Source organism: Ipomoea nil, unplaced genomic scaffold (assembly GCF_001879475.1).
Source record: "Ipomoea nil cultivar Tokyo-kokei standard unplaced genomic scaffold, Asagao_1.1 scaffold0207, whole genome shotgun sequence".
In the NCBI taxonomy this organism is placed as follows: Eukaryota; Viridiplantae; Streptophyta; class Magnoliopsida; order Solanales; family Convolvulaceae; genus Ipomoea; species Ipomoea nil.
This window is the reverse complement of record NW_017616635.1, coordinates 526463-543440: the sequence shown is the minus strand read 5'-3', so window position 1 is coordinate 543440 and position 16978 is coordinate 526463. Positions and strand designations below refer to the sequence as shown.

Here is a 16978-nt window from a genome sequence, read left to right as displayed (position 1 = left end):
CAATGAGTTTTGTAGACTTTTTAAAATAAAAAATTGATAAAAGTTTATAAATATTTTTTTTATAGACTTTTATAGAGCTTTACAAAGATTTTAAAAAATTTTGAACGATTCGAAGTCAATCAAAGTTTATTAAAATTTATCATTTTAAAAATCTTTAAAAGTCTATAAAAATTGTGATTGAATACACCCCTAAAATAAGAAATAGTGGCAGCATTAAAAAAATCCAGTGATTATAATATTGTTAATTTGTGGAATGAAATGATAGCATAGCTGAAAGTTTTTCTTTATAATATTTTTTTAATGAAAATATATACCCCATGTGGCAATACTATAGTCTACAACGGATCGTCTTTTTAGCTTTTCACGCTCAATAAATACCTGCGTTCCACTTCACTGCCGTGTGCAGGTCAAGTTTAAGTAAGAGTTTCATTTTGTCTCTTCTCTCTGTATTCAAAACACACCCCTCCAAAAAAAAAAAAAAAAAAAAAAAAAAAACCAAAAAAGGGAAAAGAAAAAAAGACATAGATTTATAAGACTCTCTTATCTTATTTAGTTTTAATTTCTGATTAAAATTTTCAGTTAACAGCTGGTTTAAGTTGCTGATAGTTACGTGCTAATTAAAATTCGTAGAGTACGAGGATAATGATGTCGTGTTGTTTCTGCAAACAAACGCAGCCCATGGTGAGTTTCCCCAGCGGGCTGAATATTAGCAGCCGGTGGCGGAAGGACAAGGTGGTGTTCGTGATGGGCGCCACCGGGACGGGGAAGTCCCGGCTAGCCATCGACCTCGCCACCCGTTTCGTGGCGGAGGTGGTGAACTCCGACAAAATGCAAGTATACAAAGGCCTCGACATAGTAACCAACAAGGTGAGGGAGGAGGAGTGCCAAGGCGTGCCGCACCACCTGCTCGGCGTGGTGGACCCGAATGTGGACTTCACGGCGGCTGATTTTTGCCGGCAGGCGCTGCAGGCGGTGGACGCCATCACCCGAAAGGACCGCCTCCCGATCATCGCGGGCGGGTCTAATTCTTACATCAAGGCCCTGGTGAAAGACCACGCGGAGTTCCGGTCCAAGTACGAGTGCTGCTTCCTGTGGATCGACGTGGAAATGCCGGTCCTGTACGAGTTCGTGTCGGACCGGGTGGAGAAGATGGTGGAGGAAGGGTTGATAGAGGAAGCCCGGGAGTTCTTCGACCCGGCAGGGGACTATACTCGTGGGATCAAACGTGCAATCGGGGTCCCAGAAATGGACCAATACTTCAGAATCTTGGAGGCCAGCGATGAGAGGATGAGGCAAGAGGTCCTCCAAACGGGCATTGACAACATAAAAGCCAACACTTGCAAATTGGCTAGTTGCCAGCTGCAAAATATTCTGAGACTCCAATCCCAATTGGAGGGCTGGAATATTGTTCACCGCCTTGACGCCACGGAGGCGTTCCAAAAACGTGGCGGTTCTGGGGCCGAAGCTTACGAGGCTTGGGAGAGATTGGTGGCCGCCCCGAGCACTATGATCGTCCACGACTTCATTTGCCAAGGGACCACCACCACTTTCCTGGCTCCTCCCACCTCTCCAAATTCCGTCCTCACCGCCTCTTCCGTTCTCGGAACAGCCTCTGCCGCCACTGCCGTCGCCACAGCCACCCACTAATATATATATATATATATATGGTGATGTTCTAATGAGAATCCTCTTTCTGTGAGAATATGCAAAACTTGTGTGCATCTATATATATAGTGGTATGGTGGGTCCAATAATTTTGGATAGTAATTAAGCTTGGGAGTATACGTTTGGGGTTTTGAGAGACTTTGACCGTTTGGTCCTCCGGCCAGCGAAGGTGGGAGGGAATTGAACTTTTTGGTGTGATTTGGATGCATAAGATTTAGCCACGTGTAAGAACGAATATATGACTTTTTGTTTTTCGATTTCTCGTGTAATAAAAAACGGCGGCAGTACTTGCAGTCGGAGCCATTTTCAAAAGTCCATGCATAATGCATTTCATCTCTGATATGTTTTTTTTTTCCTTTTTTTTTATTTACTAATTTTGCTATTGAGGTAATCACGTGATGAATAAAAGTATTTTCATTTGAACTAGGTGACAAATTATATCGTGCCGCTGTACATAATTGATTATCCATCGAACTTCAAAGTGGCGTCGTTTTGTTTAATGAAAGAAACGGCACCTGTTTTGCGCCGTTCCACAAAAAGTAACTCTGTTATTCAGTTTCATTTTATATACACAACAATTTCAGTTCCACACAATTACAGTTTCATTTCGATATAACTACAGTTTCATTTGACATTTTTGCACTCAAATTTGTGAAAATTTTATTTAATTTGATTTTATATACACTATAGTTTCATTAAAACACAACTACATGATCATTTCGATATAATTACAGCTTCATTGCACAATTTACACTCAAATATGTGAAATGTTATTCAGTTTCATTTATATAAACTGCAGTTTCATTTCACCACAACTATAATATCATTTTGAAATAATTGCAGTTTAATTTGATAATATATAAAATAATATGTGAAGCAATATCGGTTTAGATACACTGTAGTTTCAGTTGGTAATTAACACACCAAAAAATGCGCGCTCCGTTAACAATAAAAATAAGGGTAATAAGTGTCTTGTGCGATATTTAATTTCAATTTAGACCCTTTTTTAAGTAATTCTTATAGTTACATAATAGTTTTTCAAAATAAATTGTGTCAAAATATAAATATTATATAAAAAATACATCTAAAATTTTTTACTTAAAAAGTGACATGCGCTGTGCACATTTAGACGCAAAATCATCCACCAAACAATTGTCTCGCTAGTGTCTTTTTTTTTTTTTTTTTTTTTTTTTTTTTTTTCAATTGAATGGTGAAATTGTATTTTCATATTTTGTTTGATGATTAATTTGACCCTTGTTCCTTGAAAAAGTTATTTGTTTTTAATTATACTATACCTTTAGTCGTGAGTATCATCAAAGGGATTTAGTGATTTACAGTACATGTACGGACACTATTGAGGGTGACAAATGGTAAGGGGCTATAACGTATATGAGCCAATGAATATGCTTTAATTTTGAGATATATATAAAACAAGGCATTCGTATCTTCTATTGGTGTGTCACTATACTTTTAAAATAAATAAATAAAGAGAATATTTAAAATAAATCATTTATTTTCTTTCATATTTTAAAATTATTTAATACATATGACCAAAATACTCTTAAATATATACATATTAGAAAGTAATAAGCACCAAATTAAAACATTTGTATAGTACATGGGGTGAGGGCGGGGTGGGGTGGCAGAATCAATGGTTGATGTGGATGGAAAGGGAAGCCTTGGCAAAAGGGAAATTATATACTAAAGTGAAAGGTGCAATATAATTGTTCTTAAGGTACACAATTATTCTGATTAATATAATGTGTGTGTAAGATGTGTAGGCTTTGGAATCTAAGGAAAGGCACCCACATTTGTATAATATATTGTGTAGGGCCAAACCAAGATAACCTTGTCGTGTGATCATCTCCTTATCATAGAATCAAGTAAATATTTTTACTCCTTGTACTTACCGACATTTGGCACTGTCTGAATTATTGAGTCACCTTAATTTATATTCTCTCAAATGTTCTGTCTGACTGGGATGTGGGCGACTCTTGAGGTTGGAGATTCAACCTTTTGGGAGAAGTAAATATCACTACTTTCGAAAGGATAGCTGAGTGAGTAGAATATAATTCTTGTACGTGAAGGTCACAAGTTCATTTCCTGACAACATCCTCTTGGTTGAGCGCGTTGAACATGGTGTTCTTAATGCAATTTACCTCTCTTTTGTGATTTGTGCAGTATATATATATATATATATATATATATATATATATATATATATATATATATATATATATATATATATATATATATATATATATATATATATATATAGAGAGGCGGGCTCAGGTGCGGCAGTGTCTTACGGTGCGGTTATTTCTTACGGTGCGGCAACACCAATAGTTCACCAAATATGCACCATCAACGTTAGGAAATACACCACACAAAACAGAGCCCTGCATCACCAAACACACACCATTAGGTGTGAGTAAAAACACCATACACTGTTCGGAAATACACCATTGGGGGTGGTGAGTTATATGGTGTGTTTTTTGAGTCTGTGGTGTATTTTGTGATGTTTTATTACATTTCATTGGGGTGTGTTTTTATTACATTGTTGGTGCATATTGTTAACACTGTTGGTGTATTCTGTAATTTGACCGCACCGCCGCACCGTAAGACCCCGCCGCATATGAGCGCTCTTCTAACAAAAAATACACCATATTAATAATAAAATTAGTAGGTTACAAAGAGGGAGTTTACATGAACATGTTAATATATCCCTTCTTTTAATGCACCTATGTGAGGGATTTTAATTCAAGTAGAAATAACATACTAGCTAATTGTGAGAACAAAAATGAAAATAATTCAAGTAATGTACTACTTCTAGTTAGTGGAGAAGCCTGAATTTTTTCTCAAAGGTCAAAATGCATTTTAATAGAGTATATTGTTATTAATCAAAAATAGCTAGGTTACTTACAAAATACATATACCAGGACTATATGGTCTAATGGTATCCGGGTTGGACTTCCATTTGGAAGGTTGTGAGTTCAAGCCTCAGTGGAGGCGTTATTGGCTCTTTGTGTTTCAGTAGGTTGAGAAAGTATATGAACAGATACTACAATGTAATAGAGCTTAGTAACATTCAAAAAAAAAAAAAAAACTTACAAAATACATATATTAAAATACATTATTTAATAATCATGCGAAATTATAGTAATGATTTATAATCTCTCATATTTTGAAGTATTTTTCTATATAACTAAACTGCAAATCCTCTACCAAAAAAAAAAAAAAAAAAAAAACTGCAAATCACATATTTTCAAACAATTTAATATCAACGGATCAACCTAGACATATAACATATAATTTTCTAACAACTAATATCATATTTTCTAACAAATTAACAATCTAGCATCATATTTTTAATTTTAACAATCTAGCGTCATATTTTTAATTTTCAAACTTAAGTTTTTAAATTTTATTTTGGGTGTAACGTACCCAAGGTATCTACCATGGCACATAACGACTAATCCTCTCTATGAATTGTAGTCACCTCTAACAGGACGTTTAGTTAGAGGAAATTACAATTTCATTCCCACATAGTTCCCATATAATTGGCAAATTATATCATGCATCACGGTGCATGATCAATCATGCACCCGCGTCATACACTACAGTGTGTTTAAACCGACGTCGTTTTATTTAATGAAAAGAAACAGAATTTTCGCAAAAAATAATTCTATTCTTCAGTTTCATTTTGTATACACTGCAGTTTCAGTTCAACACAACTATAGTTTCATTTCGATATAACTACAGTTTCATTCAATATTTATACACTCAAATATGTGAAAATGTTATTTAATTTTATTTTAAATACCTATAATTTCATTAAAACACAACTACATGATCATTTCAATATAATTACAGCTTCATTGTACAATATACACTCAAATATGTGAAATGTTATTCAGTTTCATTTTATATATATTGTAGTTTCATTTCACCACAACTACAGTATCATTTTGATATAACTGTAGTTTCATTTGATAATATAAAAATAATACGTGAGACAGTGTCGGTTTAGACACACTGTAGTGTCTGACGCGCGGTGCATGATTGATCATGCACCGTGGTGCATGATATAACAACCACATATAATTCCTAAATCAAGCAAATTCCTTCGTTTGATTGGAGGAATTCCAATTTCGCAGAATTGCAATTCTCTCATTTTCATGGAATTAGAATATCATGTTCCCCCACTTTTTTTCCCTCTCGCCAGGGTTTTCTCTCCATCACCTCCCTTCTCGTATAGGGTTTCTGGCTTTCTTGCCTTCCGACTGCACCGAATACAACAGCAGTTTCCGGCACAAGGGGAGAGCGACATAGCAGCAATGGCATCGTCAAGCAGTAGTGGAGTTGCATGCCTATCGATGAGGTGGGCAGACATGGTTATGGAGGATGAGGGCGTCAACGTCAAGGCGGCGCCGATGGATGACATAGCAGCGGCTGCAGTCGCGGCATCGTGGATTCTGATTGGTCGGTTTTTGATACAGCGGTTCATCAAACTTGAATATATGCGACAGGTTATGGCTTCATCCTGGAAGCCGGTGAAGGGTGCACATCACAGAGCTACAACCTAATCTCTTCCAGTTCGTGTTTCATCACAAAACGGACATCCGTAGAGTTCTCGACGAGGGGCCGTGGTCCTTTGAGAACAGTACGTTGGTTTGTAGAGAGTTGAATGACGGCCAATTACCGGGGGATGTCATCCTCGACATGATTGATCTATGGGTCCAGGTTTATGATTTGCCGATTGGCTATAATACGGTACTAGTGCTAGAGCAGATAGGGAATTTTATGGGGACTTTTCTCAAGTGTGATGAGCGACAATTGGGGGGGCCTCACAAAACTTTCTATCGTATCCGTGTTTCTATCCCCATTGATAATCCACTCAAGAGACGGATGAAGCTTATTCGCCGTGACAAATCATGGGGGTGGGTAAATTTCAAATACGAACGGTTGCATACCTTTTGCTTTTTTCTGTGGTTTGTTAGGGCATTCGGACAAGTTTTGTCTTAAAGCTCGGGACTCGGCGTTACACCCGACCATTACCCTTTCAGAACATGGATGCGTGTCGGACAGGCAAGGGGACTAAGACCAATCGGGAACCCTTGGTTACTATCGTCAGAGGTCCTGGTACAGCGTGTGGAATCTGAGGTACGTCCGGCAGTGGCAACATGCATGGCGGATGGTGACACAGTGCATGCCACGGATGAGGATGATGGCGTTATGGCGCTAGCAAAATAGCGTCATCAAGATGAAGGGAACGGCAGTATGGGGGGTGTGGCCATAGTTTCGGATGTTATCATGACTAACCATTCAAAAAACTTGCTTCAAGCGGGTTTTGGACTCCAGGCCTGCTCAACACAATGAGTACTCTAAGTTGGAACTGTCGTGGCTTGGGCAATCCACGGACAGTTCGTGAAGTTGTGGACCTAGTATCCCAGAAGAAGCCTGATTTTGCATTTCTTATGGAGATCAGACCAAGGTGGGGCGAATACATGCTGAACGTGTTCGTGTCAAGCTTGGTTATGAAGGACTTTTCTATGTTGATTGTGTTGGTCTAAGCGGTGGATTAGCGTTACTTTGGAAGAAGAATAATACAGCAAGATTACTGAGTTACTCAAGGACTCATATTGATGTGGGAGTTAATATTTAGTGGTTTCCCGAACGGGAGGATGACTTGTTACTATGGTTTCCCAGAGCGTACAAGGCGGATGGAGTCGTGGGATTTATTAAAATCGTTGGCAACATGGTCTGAGTTACCCTGGATCGTGATTGGTGACTTTAATGATCTCTTGTTCCAATATGAGAAGAAGGGGGGCAATCTGCATCCGAATAATCTCCTACGCGGATTTGGGGAGACTATTGACCAGTGTGGTTTGTCCCAGCTACTTATGAGTGGTTATCAGTTCACGTGGGAAACAGGTAAAGGCACGCCTGGATGGATCGAGGAGAAGTTGGATAAAGTGCTTGCTACTAATGAGTGGCAAGATATTGTTAATGGGGCCACGGTTTCCATCCTGTTAACAAGGAAGTCAGATCACTCGGCTATCTATATGGCGATCCGACATTATGGGGCCAGGGGAGGAAGAAGAAAGAGGTTTCGGTTTGAGATGGCTTGGATATATGATGAAGGGTGCATGACAGTAATGGTTGAATCATGGGAGGAGGGGAGGAGTGGAGGTACACAGAATTGTATTGAACATTGTGGGAATCGGCTCACCCGATGGGGTGGTGACCGCTACCACAGGTTTGGTGAAAAAATTGAGCAGCTCCGGAAGGAACAACAACGGCTCAGGGGATGCACTGATCCAGCTTCCCTAGCTGAGTTCAACTGCTTAGAGGAAGCATTATGTCGTGTGGAAACTCAGGAAGATGTATACTGGAGGCAGAGGGCCAAGAACACTGGCTCAAGGATGCTGATGCGAACACGAAATTCTACCACAGGTATGCCTCTCACCGAAAAAGGAAGAATACTTTATTTAGACTTATGAATAATTGTAGAGAGTGGGTGGAAGGGGAGGATATGACGAGTGTGGTTCTGGAATATTTTAAGGAAATCTTTGCCTCTAATAATCCTATGAATGGTGATATTTTATTTGATAATGTTGCCCTACGAGTGACTCAGGCACAAAATGAATCGCTAGTACGACCTTTTGAAATAGATGAAGTGAAAGATGCTATCTTTGCAATGTTTCCTGATAAGGTGCCTGGCCCAGATGGTATGAATCCAGGTTTTTATCAGAATTTTATTGTGGGTGGAGATGTCTCAAATTTTATTGTCAATTGTATGAATACGTGCTCTTTCCCCTGGTTTTAATAATACTGATGTGGTGTTGATCCCAAAGAAAGATATAGGGTTATGGCCAATATGATTATTACACACAGAATGAAACCTCTAATGGACAGTACTATATCTGAGTCACAGAGTGCATTTATACCCGGTAGACTGATTACTGATAATATCTTGGTGGCCTCGGATGTAGAACATTATTTGAACAGAAAACAGTGTGGGGTAGTTGGTTGGAGTGCCCTTAAATTGGATATGGCAAAGGCCTATGATTGTATGGAGTGGTCTTTTTTGCGTGGTATGCTTGTGGCTCTGGGTTTTAATGACAAATAGATTGATCTTATTATGATGTGTGTCACTACAATATCGTACAACTTTCTGGTGAATGGATCGCGTAGTGACTCAATCATGCCAACTCGAGGTTTAAGGCAGGGCGATCCGTTATCTCCCTATCTATTTATTATTTGTGCTGAAGGTCTTTCTTTGTTATTATAGCAAGCACAATATATGGGCTCAATACATGGATGCAGAGTTGCTAGAGGTGCCCCCTGTCTCTCATTTATTCTTTGCTGATTATTATTATTTTTTAAAGCAACTGTGCAGGAGGCTAATGAAATAAAGGGTTGCCTATCCCTATATGAAAATTTGTCTGGGCAAGCTGTCAATTATAAGTCTAGTATATGCTACAACAAAAATATAGAAGATGAGGAGAAGGATGTAGTGGCGCAAGTGTTGGGGGTAACCCAGACACCTAATTATGGGAAATATCTTGGTTTACCCTCTTTTATTGGAAGAAATAAAAAAGCAGTTTTTGCCTACATTGAAGATAAGATCAGACAGGGAATTGGGTCTTGAAGTAAAAAGCTGTTGTCGCAAGCAGGTAAGGAAATCTTATTGAAAAGTGTGGCTCAAGCTATGCCTACCTTCTCAATGAGTGTATTTTTGTTACATGTATCTGTGTGCACTGCCATTGAGCGACTCATGAATCGATATTGGTGGGGCTCAGGAACTGACCATAAAATTCACTGGAAAGCTTGGGATAAGTTATGTGTTCCTAAGAAGTATGGTGGTCTGGGTTTTAAAGACCTGAGAGCATTTAACGTAGCACTGTTGGGTAAACAGGCGTGGAGGCTACTTACCAATACTAACTCATTGGTGTCAAAAGTCTACAAAGCAAGGTACTATCCTAGGCACCCTTTCTCAGATGCAGGACTAGGAAATAACCCTAGCCACTGCTGGCGGAGTATTATGGCAGCTAAAGGCTTGATTTGTAGTGGAGTGAGAAGACGAATTGGGAATGGAAATTCTACCTTAGTGTGGGGACATCCTTGGTTGCAAGATAAAGAGGACCCTATGATTCAGATAGAGATGCCACCTCAGTTGGCCAATGATAAAGTGATAAATTTAATTGATCAGGAGACAGGAACATGGGATCATCATTTGCTCACTGATATTTTTGAGCCAAATGATGTGGCTAGGATCATAAAGATACCAGTTTCCCCAGATTATGATGACATGTGGTATTGTCATGAGGACCCCAAAGGTCGCTACTCGGTTAAGAACAGTTACAGGTGCATTGTTGGAAATTATGAGAATAATGTAAATATGGGCTTCACTAAATGGCTCACTTTATGGAAGCAAAAAATTCCACCCAAATGGAAAACCTTTCTATGGAGAGCTATAAGTGATATCCTTCCCACTAACAACAATTTACTTATAAAAAGGGTAGAAGTTGATCCGTTATGTGCCATGTGTGGGGTTGCCAATGAGGATATTATGCATTCATTGGTTTTGTGTGAATATGCAAAATCCATTTGGGCACTATCTAACCTTCCACTCCCAAATATTGTAACAAATATTTTTTATGAATGGTTTAGTGAAATATTAAATATTCTAGACTCTGATGGAATTATCTACGCAGCTACAATTCTTTATCATCTATGGAGGGCCCGGAATGGAGCAGTATGGGATGCATGCTTACCACTCCCTAAAAGGGTGCTAGTTATGGCCGAAGCCGCCATGCGCACATGGCTACAAATCTACGCCAATGCACCAAATGGAGCACCCGCCCCAACGGCTACAGCTACCCACCACAACGTGGCCGAGCCACTACCATCGCCTACTGCAGTGCAAATCAGAATGCTCGAGATGTACTGCAGCCGAGAGCCTTGCGCCACGCTGCCCACCAGAGTCCGGAACTGCTACCACCGCCTCATGGTTCTATACAACGGCCGAACAAGTTCTATGTCGACGCCGGCTATCATCATGCGGTGAACTCAGCTATAGTAGGAGCGGTACTCATGGGTGCGCATGGTCGGTTTGTCTCAGCGTACATTGCGGCCTTACCCCATTGTTTTTCTCCACTTATGGCCGAAGCATATGCATGTAAGGAGGCCCTCTGTTGGTTACGTACGCGTGGTGAACAATCTATTGAGCTCTATACAGATTGTCAGACTCTTCGGAATTATTTGACTTCAGCAGATCCGCCGCCACGATCATACATTGGCTATGCTACTGATGGATGCAAACACTACATATCTACTTTTGCATTTTTCCGTGTTAATTTCATTCCTAGATCGCAAAATTATTTAGCACATAGTTTAGCTTCTACAGCTTTTCAGTACGATACGACTATGTATTGGGACACTGTCCCGCCTGACTCTATTTCAGCTTATCTATAAATACAACCCATTGGTTGACCAAAAAAAAAAGAATATCATGTTCCCCTCCACCCTCCCCCTTTTGGTATTTCAATTCCGTAATTTTTATGAAGAAAAAAGATAATATTGGGACAACATTAACCCTTTCTTTTTTCTTTTTAAACTAAAATTATTGTATGATGTCACCCTTTCGATCATAGCGTGTCTTCTTCTTCATCTTCTTCTACTGTCAACACAGAACGTTAATTAGTAGGTTAACCTCAATCAATTATGTTTTCTCAAAACTCTCTTATCTTTTTTTTTTTTATTATTATTTTTTATTTTTTTATTTGTTATTTTTGAGTACCACTCTTATCTATTTGATTGCTTTCAATTTAATTCTAGGGTTTATTTACAACATGGTGTATAAATTTTCAAAAGTAAAATTTTAATTTGGTTTGTGCATGTGTTTTCAATAGAAAAATTTGTATCTTTTATAGGTATAGCATATAGGTATAACATATTTGCCTAAATTTTCAACTGCTAAATTTTTATTCTTTCTATCCAGCAACCGATGGTGTATGGGCATTAATAATAATAATAATAATAATAATAATAATAATAATAATAATAATAATAATAATAATAATAATAATAATAATAATAATAATAATAATTATAATTATAATTATTATTATAATTATAATTATAATTATAATTATAATTATAATTGTAATTGTAATAATAATTATAGTAATAATAATTATAATAATAATTATAATAATAATAATAGTAATAATAATAATAATAATATATAATAATAATAATAATAATAATAATAATTATTATTATTATATTAATAATAATAATGATAATAATGATAATAATGATAAAAATGATAAAAATGATAATAATGATAATAATGATAATAATGATAAAAATGATAATAATGATAATAAAAATGATAATAATGATAATAATGATAATAATGATAAAAATGATAAAAATGATAACAATGATAATAATGATAACAATGATAACAATGATAACAATGATAACAATGATAACAATGATAACAATGATAACAATGATAACAATGATAACAATGATAACAATGATAACAATGATAACAATGATAATAATAATAATAATAATAATAATAATAATAATAATAATAATAATAATAATAATAATAATAATAATAATAATAATAATAATAATAATAATAATAATAATAATAATAATAATAATAATAATAATAATAATAATAATAATAATAATAATAATAATAATAATAATAATAATAATAATAATAATAATAATAATAATAATAATAATAATAATAATAATAATAATAATAATAATAATAATAATAATAATAATAATAATAATAATAATAATAATAATAATAAGCATTTTGGACTTTATACTACTAACTAAAATTTAAATTTCACTTTATTCCCACATTATTCTTCTCTCATGGAATTACAATTTCTTTCCATCACTACTGGAAATTATAGAATTTTCGACTACCTGAAAGTAATCTTAAACCAAGTTGAAAGTCAAAAGTGGTTGGAAATAGCAACAAAGGTTTTTCTATTTAACACCAATTTGACGGAATAACAAATGGAGGACTAAATTGAGCGAAACACAAAAGTCTTGGACGATATTAGGTCACCAAAATCGTTTAGGACGAAATTGAGAGAAACCACTATAGTCGAGGATCATTTTGGGTATTAACTCAAATAAGTTTACATGTTAGGAGCAAGAGGTATAATTAAATAGAAAATGTCTAATAAGGTAATAAATAACAATAATGTAATTGAAATTCACATATTCTAGGAAGTAAATTATTAGCAAAATCCAAATTGACTGTATATTTCCGCAAGTAAGCTATAAGCTAAGCAAAACCAAAATTCATTTTTGACAATTTGACTATCTAATATAAAATTCTCTATTATCAAATTGAAAAATAAATAACAATAAAAATATCTATAATTAATATTTTTAAAAAATCAAGAATGGAGATAAGTAGTAGAAGATAGAAGATAGGGACGGAGGAAAGGAGATCAGTGACACACACTCCCTCCCCCTTTCCCCTCCATTAATACGTATTTTTAGCTAGCAGTTATTTATCAAAAGTAAAGAACACTCAGTAATAGTTAATCATCATTCATGAAAACATTTGAAGTATAAATATTATACCTATAAATAAGTCAAATGTAATGCATGAGACACTTTCACACAATAAGTTGTCAGATATATTATCAGAAAACTAAAGTGAAAAGTGTTTTTAAAATGAGTAAAAGATATTTTTGGTCCTAGACTTATAGTGGCTTGGACAATTTTAGTCTTTTATAAAAAATTTTGCCATTTTATGGACAGAGTTATTGTGGCGAGGACATTTTTGGTCCTCCGTCTATATTTCTGTTAGATAACCGTATGAGAGAGGGACAATTACTTCAGTTTAGGCTATCTCTTTATTGTGAGATGGACGATTTTGGTCCCACAACCATGCATTTACTCTGACCCTCATTTATTTGTAGTTTTGCACTACGAAATGCTCTGCCCACAACCATGCCTTTACTGCAACTTGGACTCTCCGACTCCTTTGAATTATGACCGAGAAGAAAACAAAACACACATAGATATAATAGATAGAAGGAGATAGCCTAATTGACATAATTACCCCTCTCTCAGACGGTTATCTAACAAAAATATAGACGGAGGACCAAAAATGTCCTCGCCACAATAACTCTGTCCATAAAATGACAAATTTTTTTATAAAGGACTAAAATTGTCCAAGCCACTATAAGTCTAGGACCAAAAATGTCTTTTACTCTTTTAAAATCTAACAATAAAAATGGGAAAACAAAAGTAGAAATATTACTTTAATTTTTTTAAAAATAAAAATATTTCTATAATTAAGAAACCAAAAGTGGAATTTACTTCATGTATGTGAATATAATCTTACAAACAAACAAACAAACAACAACAACAATAATAATAATAATAATAAATAAATAAATAATAAATGTCAAAGTAAAAACACAAAGTCTACATTTTTGGACAAATGTCAAATTAGCAATGCTTGCAATAAATGCAAGCCTTGTGATAGACTGACAAGTGGTTAAAAATTGTAAAAATAAAAGAGCAAATACCCATTTTAGTCTCATAAATATTAGTAAAATGACGATTTTGGTCCACATATTTAATTCCTACCAATTTTCATCCACGACTATTATTTTAGTACCAATTTTCATCCACAATTATTATTTTAGTACCAAAATTCATCACGTCGATCACCCTTCCATTTAAGACATGTCAAAATCTAAAAATCTTAAGGGTATTTTCATCCTTTTCAATTTAAGATTCCAATTTAAACATGAATAAATGAATTTAAGCCCTAAAATCGATTCTAATTCACAGTTCTCCTCCTCATTATACCTTAATGTAAGGAGGAGAACTGCGAATTGAGATAGATCTTAGAGCTTAAATCTCTTTATTCATGCTCAAATTGGGATCTTAATTTAAAAATGACTAAAATATCCTTAATAATTTCATATTTTGGCATGTCTTAAACGAAGGGGTGACCTGTGTGTGATGAATTTTGACACTAAAACAATAGTCGTAGATGAAAATTGGTATTATAACAATAGTTGTGGATATAAATTGGTAAAAATTAAACATGTGGACCAAAACTGTCATTTTACTAATACTCGTTGGACCAAAACTGGTATTTGCTCAAAATAAAAATAAAAATTTACGCCACAACAAATTGCTATCTGCATCCTTGAAAGGGATGCGGTCATGCGGATAGTTTTATAGGTGAAATCAACATAATTAATTAATTACATAAATATTTTGTTTTCTAATTCATTTTGATTGATTCGGACGCACCAAATGGTGTTTTACTTTAAAACTCATTTGGTTTTCATATATTGAGCCGACAACCTTTGAAACATTATCTTTGTCAATTATTGGTGCTAGCTTGGCTACCAAGCTAGTATTTTTGACAAGCTATATTTTGAATTTTGATACCAAATGGTGTTTTAATTTAAAACTCATCTGGTTTTCATATATTGACCCGACAACCTTTGAAACACTATTTTTGTCTATTATTGGTGCTAGCTAGGCTACCAAGCTAGTGTTCTTGGCCAGCTATATTTAGAATTTTGATAAGGCTAGCTAGGCTACCCAACTAGTGTTTTTGGCAAGCTATATTTTGAATTTTTGTAACACCCCATGTTATGGTCTCTAACCCAGACTAATTATCTAATTGTTTACCATTAGAAGAGATTTAATTAGAATAGGATTCCCTTAATTAACTAAGGTGGCCCACCATGGATCATGGACCCTTATCCTTAAACCAAACCCTCAGTCCTATAAGGAATAGAATAAGTGGATCCTTACCATTCAGACCCTAGTTAGGACTCCTAAATATATATAAGGACTTAGGAGGCACCTAGAAATCCCACCACAATTGATTCTACCACACAAGAATCCCCAGGAATTCCCCTGTCACCAAACGTAGGAGAACCCACGAGAAGGAGATCTTAAAGAAAGAACCTTAGTAGCCAAGGATTCTAATTAAGGCTAAGAGGTAACCCATGTCTCAACAAAACCTATTTTCCTTGCTACATCTTCTTCATTGGCTTTTTTGATATATGATTCTGTGCTCGAGTCTTGATAAAGCTTTTCCTGAGATTTTTATGGTGTTCGTGAGATAATCTTGATGATTATGTGTTAATCTTGATGCTTATATGATAATCTTGATGTTCTTGATGTTATGATAAGTTGTATGAATGATCTTGTATTCTGATTATGACTAGAGCCCTAGGGTAATACCGTGGATTTCGTATTATGTTATTCTTGGTATGTTTGGGTGGGATTTTGCATGATCGGGTGTTGAGTCTTGGCTTGTTTAGGAATCGTGTTAGGATATATTTGGTGTGATTCTTGGTTTAAATCCGTTACTTGAATACGTGGTGTCATCGTTTGTACTTGAATGTGTCGGGACATGACTTCGGGTTCCACGATGGATCCCTAGACTAAAATATTACATAGGAGTCAGTGGGGGATAGGTGGGGGCAGGGGTACCTGCCACCTACCCGCTGCCCGCGCCCTCTTCCCAGTGGGCAGCCGGCGGGCAGGCGACTGCCCGCCGGGAACCCGCTGGCTTATAGTTCGGCGCCGGCGGGTGGTCACCACACCGGCCACCCGCTGGAATTTCGGTACAATTCGTGATGTTTTTCCCCGTTGGATGTTTCCCCGTGCCCCGTTGTGTCCCGTTGTACCCCGTTGTCATATACGAGTCTAGTTTGATGAATCGGGTACCGTTCTTAGGATAAAAGAGTCTTGGGTATTGCATGCTAGTTGAATTGGTAGCCCGTTGGCCTAGGAGAAAGGTGTATGATCACATAGAAGTGTCACAAGCGGTTTAATGTGGTGTGTTACGTATGAGTTACATTAGGATAAGTGTTCCCCGATGATTCCCCCTCACCATGTGTTAATGTGGGCTGCATGTTGTTTGGCTTCTGTGTTAATTGTGCATGCTACCCCAATTGGTTGCGATCAATTGGCTATAATGACTATCTGATGGGTTGAGAACCATCAGGTGTTAACCCGACCGGTTGCGATCGGTCGGCTATACAAGCAGTTGGATGGGTTGAGAATCATCGGCTGTTATATATATATATATATATATATATATATATATATATATATATATATATATATATATATATATAGGGCTACGGTTTACCGTTTGGTTGCGATCAAACGTTATGATATAAATGAGCTGCGGTTCATTGATTGGTTGCGATCAATCCCCTTGTGTTGCGGTACAAGTAGGGTGCTGCGGGGCCATGTCAGA

At 36.3% G+C, this 16978-nt stretch overlaps 1 protein-coding gene across 1 annotated transcript; it reads left to right on the top strand.

The window, feature by feature from the left end:
• Positions 1-534: 534 nt before the first annotated feature.
• On the top strand, positions 535-2002 carry LOC109191511 (adenylate isopentenyltransferase 5, chloroplastic-like). The gene is made up of 2 exons (XM_019342164.1): positions 535-555; positions 613-2002. Exon 2 carries the CDS (start codon positions 643-645, stop codon positions 1645-1647), a length of 1005 nt encoding a protein of 334 aa, XP_019197709.1. The 5' UTR covers positions 535-555; positions 613-642; the 3' UTR covers positions 1648-2002.
• Positions 2003-16978: the final 14976 nt, after the last annotated feature.